The sequence below is a fragment of the Triticum urartu genome, chromosome 6A, assembly GCF_056163025.1.
Source record: "Triticum urartu cultivar PI428250 chromosome 6A, HENAU_Tu73, whole genome shotgun sequence".
NCBI lineage: Eukaryota > Viridiplantae > Streptophyta > Magnoliopsida > Poales > Poaceae > Triticum > Triticum urartu.
This window is the reverse complement of record NC_141878.1, coordinates 313,391,042-313,398,595: the sequence shown is the minus strand read 5'-3', so window position 1 is coordinate 313,398,595 and position 7,554 is coordinate 313,391,042. Positions and strand designations below refer to the sequence as shown.

Here is a 7,554-nt window from a genome sequence, read left to right as displayed (position 1 = left end):
AACCAAACTAAATTATACTAAACCTAATTAAACTAAATCTAAAATAGCAGAAGAAATTGAAAATTTCTCACCTTGGAGCGGTCGGGGCGGCGAGGCACCACAGCGGGACGGCGACTCAGCACGGCGGGGCAGCAAGGCAGCGTGTTGGGGCCGTCCGCAGGGGTGGCCGGGGCGGGGCGGCTGGGGCACGACCTGTCGTGGCGACCGAGGCAGCGGGGCGGGGCGGCCGGCGCAATATCGCGGCCTGGGGCGGCGCGGCGAGGGGGGAGGACGGGGTGGGCTGCAGTGCGGGGTCGGGAATAGGGGAGAGGGAGAGAGAGGGGTAGGGCGCGAGCAGTTTGATACATATAGGGCTAGTAACTTTGTCGTCCGCTAGCTGACGGCAAAGAGCCTAGCTAACGAACGTTAGAACATCCACTTTCTTTACCGTCGGCTAGCGGACGGCAAAGTTTCTTTGCCATCAGTTAGCGGATGGCAAAGAAAGTGGCTGTTAGCTACCCCTCACTATCGGCCCACCCTGCCTCTTTGTCGTCAGCTAGCAGAAGACAAAGGTTCTATGCCGTCCGCTAGCTAACGGCAAAGATGGAGCTGATGGCAAACACTTTCTTTGTCGTCAGGTGCTTCTTTGCCTTCAGGTTTCTTCAAGCGGATGGCAAAGACCCTCTTTGCCATCAGCTAGCTGACGACAAAGAAATGGACGGCGGCAAAGATCCTGATTCGAGTAGTGCTTGTCAATCTGAATGTGGAGGGACACCAGCTTAGCCCCGGCCAGCAGCTTGGGCAGAACTATGAGGAAGGTCAGCTCGTGCACGGCAACGTCGTCGGGATCCTTGCTGCTTGTCACCTCCATTTGCACCTTGACGGCGTCGGTCCTGCCCTTGGGCTCCCCGGGCGGGCCGTTCGCCCACAGCTTGGCCACGTAGTGCGACAGTGGGGATGACCCCGCTCTGATGCAGACGACCGACACGGCGGTAGGCGCTCTGATGTCGAGCATGCCGCCAACCAAGAAAAACGTGCGGCCGTCCTCCTCCGCGAACAGCAAGAGTCATGGCTCCGATAGTGGAACTTGCATTTGGAGTACCTTGTCGTACTGGATCCTGTGCATGGGCATGGGATGCACGGTGTTGATGTGGTGGGAGAGCGCCGGCGGCGGGCCTTCGTAGCCGCAGATGGGCATGGGGCATTTGTAGGGCGCAAGCGGACACGCGCTCTGGTGATCGGCGAGCTTGTGGTAAGTGACGTAGAGCCCACAGCCTTCGTGCGGGCACTCCACCCTCACCAAGGAGACCACGGCATCCACCGCTGTATTCCGCACGTCAAAGCCACCGCCGCGCTCGCACTTCTGGCACTGCCACTGGTTCTCGGGGCGCTCGATGCGGCAGTCCGCGTAGGCCAGGTGCCCTCCCTTGCACTACACAAATCAATCGAACAGCACATCAATCAAGAAACCTGCACCTTGCTCGATCAACCAAACAGACGAGGTCTATTCCAACCTCATACATTGGAGGCTTTAAGGGGCGGAGGCACAAGGGGCAGTGCAGCAAGGTGAGGTCCATCAAGACCATAGTGAGCTCCATCGTCGGGTCCTGTTCCGTCTGCATGATCTCGCCCTCCTCGTGCACAACCATCTCTCGCTTTATTAGGGCCAGGGAATTACAAAGCTTTACCGTCACATATTCATACTACTTCAAGGTGCATTAAATCAACACATGAAAGTATCAAAAGGAGAGTCACGGCATGCATGCATGCATTGTAATTAATGCATTGGTAAACACATACTATTGAAATATATCAAGTGCAGTGCTTTGATGTGTCGCGTCAACTCGTACAAGACCGAGAAGTTTGATAACTACAACGCCCTCTCCCTCACGCACCTGCCTTTGGCTGCATGACAGGTGGGCCACCCACCTGGTGGGCCCACACACTCTCCCTCCCGCACGTGGTGGACATGCAGCAGTTCAACCGGTGTCAGATGGCCAGAAGCATACTGTAGTACTCCTCCACTGCAGTAATACTCCATCATTATTCGACTTCCCAAAGAGGCGAAGAGCCAAGCGTAGCCCAAACGCTCGTGTGGCAGTTTCATGTGTAGAGTAGTCTAGGATAGCGTGTACCGTGCTTGTAAGCTTAAAATCGTTGGGGTCGGCTCCATTCTTTTTTTATTAAAATAATCTTATGGCCCTACCTGTCATCCTTGTGATTGTAGTTTGCATGCTCATCTGGTCAAGACAGGAATATATATTTTAGTTTGTGGTGGGTAAATGTTAGAGGTTGCAGCAAATGGAGTATTGTACACTGCAGTCTTTCAGCCAAGTTTAGAGACAACCATGTAGGGCCAGTGCTATGATGTGTCGCGTTAACTCGTACAAGGAGGAGAAGCTTGATTTTACTACTACAAGCCTTCTCCCTCGCCCATGCGTGAGGTGGCTCACAGACGAGGACATGCTTTTGCTTAGGCTGGTCGTAATGGAATACTAGTATCATGCATATGATACTAGTGTATGATACTACACATCTGTAGAGCATAGTATCATATGTTAGTATCATCGATGACTTCATTTATTAGCATGCATGACGCATAGTAGCACAACATTTAATATGATACGGTATCATGATAAGATACTCAACCCTCTCTTTCTTCATTTACTTCTATGCCACCTCATCAAATTTACCTAGTTGGCATGCATGATACTTCCTCCGTTCCTAAATATTTGTCTTTTTAGATATTTCAAATGGACTACCACATATGGATGTATATATACATATTTCAGAGCGTAGATTCACTCATTTTGCTCCCTGTGTAGTCACTTGTTGAAATCTCTAGAAAGACAACAAGTGACTAGACTACATCGAGACGGAGTACATATGGAGCCCTGTAACCAGAAAGTAGTATTTGCCTTTCTAGAGATTTCAACAAGTGACTAGACTACACCGAGATGGAGTACATATGGAGAAAAATGAGTGAATCTACACCGTAAATGAATACGTAGTTCTCTCGTTTTACTCTCTACCTTGGTCGCGGTGCACAATATTGAGTACACTAGTACTATCATCTTGAAATTTACGGAGTCACCATAGGAACCTCGTCATCGACGGGAACGTCTCCTGACACGCGATAGATGGGAGCGATAGTCACCTCCATAGGTGCTTGAATGCCATTGCCAAGGAGGTAGAGGGTAGCAGTTCCCGAGACGTTGAACAGTCACTGATGCATCCTCAATCACATGCAGAGGGAATTAATTGGAGAAGCAGAATAGAGCAAGCATGATGTGAATGCAACAGAGTTTGGATTCTCATATAAAGGTGCCCCACCACTCCAATCAATCTACTCCTAGTCTCTGCGCGACACTGCTCACTCCAATCCAAGACCAAGTGACCAGAAGCCACAAGCACCTATGGAGGCGATGTATGCGAGCAGCAGTTGGCTGTGCCAATCATCCAAGGCGCCGGCCTGCGGCCCCACACTACGTAGTGTTTCCAGACGGTGCTGGCAACCACCGATGTCGTAGCCCTCGCCGACACCGGCTTCGCCTCTCGCATGGATGACATGATGGTCAACTCCGTCCTCAAGTTCACCACCGTCAAGAAGCGCGCGGACGACCCTGTCGAAGTGCTCCAGCCCGCGCGCCCTGGCTCGTCATTGCCTGCCACCCTCATTGTCCTCCATGGTGACGAACTCTTTCAAGCCCTGGTGGCACTTCAGGTGCCGGAGGTCGCGACGAAGAATGTGCACCTCGAGGCCGCGCTCGCCGCGTAGTGCCTCGCCATGCAAAAAACCGTCGACCTGCACATCCATGTCTACGAGGAAATCGTCTACATAGGACACTACAAGGCCAGCGAGGACAGAAAGACATTGGCCTTCTTCCAGCAGCTGCAATCTTTGGACGCCATTGTTCAGAAGCACGTCGACCTGGCCACGAAAGCCGCTGCTACTTAGCCGTCATTTGGTGGGTCGACGCCCTGAGTCGAGGTGGTGGACGTTGTCGATGGATGCATCTCTTCTTCTTACCTCCTGTAACCAGCACTGCATCGCCTCATGGCCTTAATGTTTTATTAGTATAGTACTCCCTCCGTGGAGTAGTACTGTACATGCTACAGTCTGGACCATAGCACATTGTTTTTCATGGCCATATCAACACATTGTTTTCTACTGCTGGTTCACTGGGCTGCCGTGGTTCGCACTCCTCTGACATGACTAGTATATACCGCATGATTCTTTGCTCCTTCTTACTACTATGTACTTCGCCGACATGTGGAAGAGCTAGCATCCGGGTCGACGTGTCATGCACCAGATTAGAGTGCGGAACGGAAGGGGGGCATCACCCCGGTCGTACCGCCAGTAATTCATGACTATAGTGAGTAGTCATATCACAAGTCTTTCCAGCAGTAATGCACCGTCAAATCACACAGCCCGACCTTTTTATCAGTAAGTCAGTTGAATCCGCTACTCCCTCACCCTCCTCGCCTCTCTGTCAAACCACCTACACGAAAACTGCCGCGCATACTGCCCGGGAAAAGCCCCGCCCTCAACTTTTAACTACACGAAAATAGTTTGAGCTTGTTCGTACTACATAAATACTACTAGTACTGTATGTTTATTCACTCGTGGGGTTGTTCAATGAATGGAGGGTCGGGTACCTTCGGCTGGTGTGTGTAGAGGACTAGGTGCATCGTTCACGCGGTCATCACCGGTGAGGGAGGAAACCCACGGCTGCCGGAGGGGCCCGATCCTCTGCCTGTGCTATTCTCTCCGACACAGCGTCGTCTCGGGAGGTCCTCCAACCCTTATTCCTCCCTACTGTATTGTGCACAAATCTGACTTGCCACCGCCGACATCCCGACGACCCTCAGGTATGAGTTCTTCGAAAGCGGCCTTGCTCTACTGCCCCAGCTCCCCACGTGTCTGCATGTGCATCTTTTTCTACTCCCATCAGCTCTTCCAAAGCCACCTAAATTTTTAGTATTATTAGAGGTAAAGCTACTTCATGCATTTGAATCTAGGACTTGGTTCAAACAACGAATAAAGGGGGAAAGTTGTTGCATGAATCTAGAACTTGATTCAAGAGGAAATAATATGGTGAAAGTAGTAGACACCGGATACCCAACCTGTCTCTTGGTTGAAAAGGGAAATAATGGGAAAATGTAGTACAAACTGGATAAGGAACAGATCTATTATTGGTTGAAAAAAGGATAGAAAGTGGTGGCTGGTGGAGAAGTCAGCAGAGTATGTCCAGGATTAGATTTGTTGCCCTCACATAGTAAAAGGCCTCTAGGATTAGAATTGCTGCCCTCACATAGTAAACGGTCTCCAGGATTAGATTTTCTGCCCTCACATAGTAAAAGGTCTCCAGGATTAGATTTTCTACCCCGACATAGTAAAAGGTCTCCTGGATTAGATTTGTTGCCCTCACATAGTAAAAGGTCTCCAGGATTAGATTTGCTGCCCTCACAGAGCTTGAACAAACTCGGCATCACCACTTTATGCCTCCTTGTAGGTACATTGTGTTGATGCATCATTGCCGCATGTCCTTGTACCAACCTTTTGTAGTTGTTAATGTAAGTGCGCATGTAAAATGAAGCGATCACACTGTTACCTTAAGGACATGTCTAACCAGTGTTATTGTTAATCTAATGCCTCCAGTGACATGATGCAATTAAACTGTGTTACAAATGGTACTCCTGATATTTTCCCTAGTATGATAAGTAAGTTTCTCCTTTACGCTACTGAGTGTCCTGGTGTCCCCACGGTCCCATGCCCTTAAACCAACTCTTTAGCTGCTGTTGATTTACTGGATCTAGTAAACAAGCAATGCCACCATTAAATTAATTCCATATTTGATGAATGCCATTGTTGATCGTAATGCTTCCGGTAACATGAAGCATTGCTGACGTTTTAAAATTTCTATTGTCCTTGCGTGATTGCCATGAACATAATCAAGATGCTTCTTTTCAGTTCGTGTATGTTCCGTATATTCTTGTTGACCATCAACTGTTTACTTTGTACCTTTTTGTGCAGATAGGGATATCCATTTCACCTTGTTGCCATCGTGACCTTTTGGTGAACTGCACAAAACACTTTTTTTGAATGAGTCTCTTGTGCAGTTCAACTAAAATGTCACGTGGGCAACATCTCTCAATTTTGGTGGAACTGCACAAAAAGGTGATTGGAGTTTCCAAAATCTCCGTCAAATTCTGCTGGTAATCTCGTGCAACATTTTATTAGCCTTTGCAAGATGAGTCGTCACTGTCACCACAATGGCACTTTATTTTAGTGGAACTGCACAAAAGGATAAGCAAACTATAGTTGCACCTTACATGAACCGGACAACCAACCTTAATGTTCCTCAATTTTAGTGCAACTACTAAAGAAGAACCTGCCAGCTCACAAGAGCAAGTACTTCTTGCTAGCTAAATGATCCAATCTTTGCTTCATTTCAGGTGAACTGCAGAAAAAGGTGCATGAATTGAATCATGGAACTCCCGGTAGGATTCATCCGAGTGGAGCTGGAGGTTGAGTTCAAGGAGGGCCACAATTATAGTAATCATGCTCTTCTTATTTGTGTTGTGCAAACAGGAATACTCAACTACAGATGTTGTGACAGTCAAGAGCATTCGCCAAGTTCTTCGGTTGTATGACACGGCTAGCCAAGATGGATTTAATCCCGATATTCACGTTATCAAAAGGCTCTAATGGGTTGGTTCTGAATCTTGCAAGCTGGGAATCAATGAGATGTGTAGTCATCTTTGTTGTACTTCTTATTTGAATCTTATTTGTTGGTTCTGAATCTTGCAAGCTGGGAATCAATGAGATGTCTAGTCATCTTTGTTGTACTTATTATTTGGATCTTATTTATTGGTTATAAATCTTGCAAGTTGGGAAACACAGCATGATGATGCAGAGGACAACAACCATAATAAACAGTTCAAACTTGGTAGTATTATCTGTGTGAAAGTGCGACAAATGTGCTGATCGTGTGCGTCTTGAGAATAATAATTCTAATTGTTGTGCATGTTGATCCTGTGGCACTAATAGCACGAGCTAATGCATTTCTTGTTTTAAGTATAAATTTCTATTAAAGCTAATTAAATTTAAGTAAAGTGACCACTAACTCTTCTTATTACAGTACCAATACAGACCTGCTCGTGAACCGATGTGTGGCCGGGGTAGGTTTCTCAATGGAGGCGTTTGAATGCGCCGAGGGTGCATCCATCTTCTGTCGGGCGTGCAGCGGGTGGGGGAGAGGTAGTAACTATTTTCACCTGAACACAATCAGTTTACTGTTGAATCTAGTTCCCCAAGAGCTGAAAAACGAACTGTTGCCGCCGCCTACCCACTCGTTCACTTGAAGTGACTCCAATGGCGATCCGAGGGGTGAGCCTGCTGGATAAGGACTTCAGCAAGGAGTTCCCTTTTGAGTTCGCCATTCACTCCTATAGCTGCACCATGTTGCATGTGATGTACACCAACAATCCGGACTCGGTGAAGCTCTGCCTTGCCGACTTCAAGCAATACCTACAGGACGATAAAGCACAAGGTTGCAGGACTACACCTTG

The 7,554-nt window shown here is 48.2% G+C and overlaps 1 protein-coding gene across 1 annotated transcript; it reads right to left on the bottom strand.

Moving 5' to 3' along the window:
- Positions 1 to 631: 631 nt before the first annotated feature.
- LOC147965109 (uncharacterized) lies at positions 632 to 1,628 on the bottom strand. Its single transcript, XM_087530292.1, has 3 exons — positions 1,494 to 1,628; positions 1,082 to 1,411; positions 632 to 1,027 (listed from the first exon to the last, which is right to left on the bottom strand). The coding sequence occupies exons 1-3, from the start codon at positions 1,626 to 1,628 to the stop codon at positions 632 to 634; spliced, it is 861 nt and encodes a 286-aa protein (XP_087386418.1).
- Between the last annotated feature and the right edge of the window lie 5,926 nt (positions 1,629 to 7,554).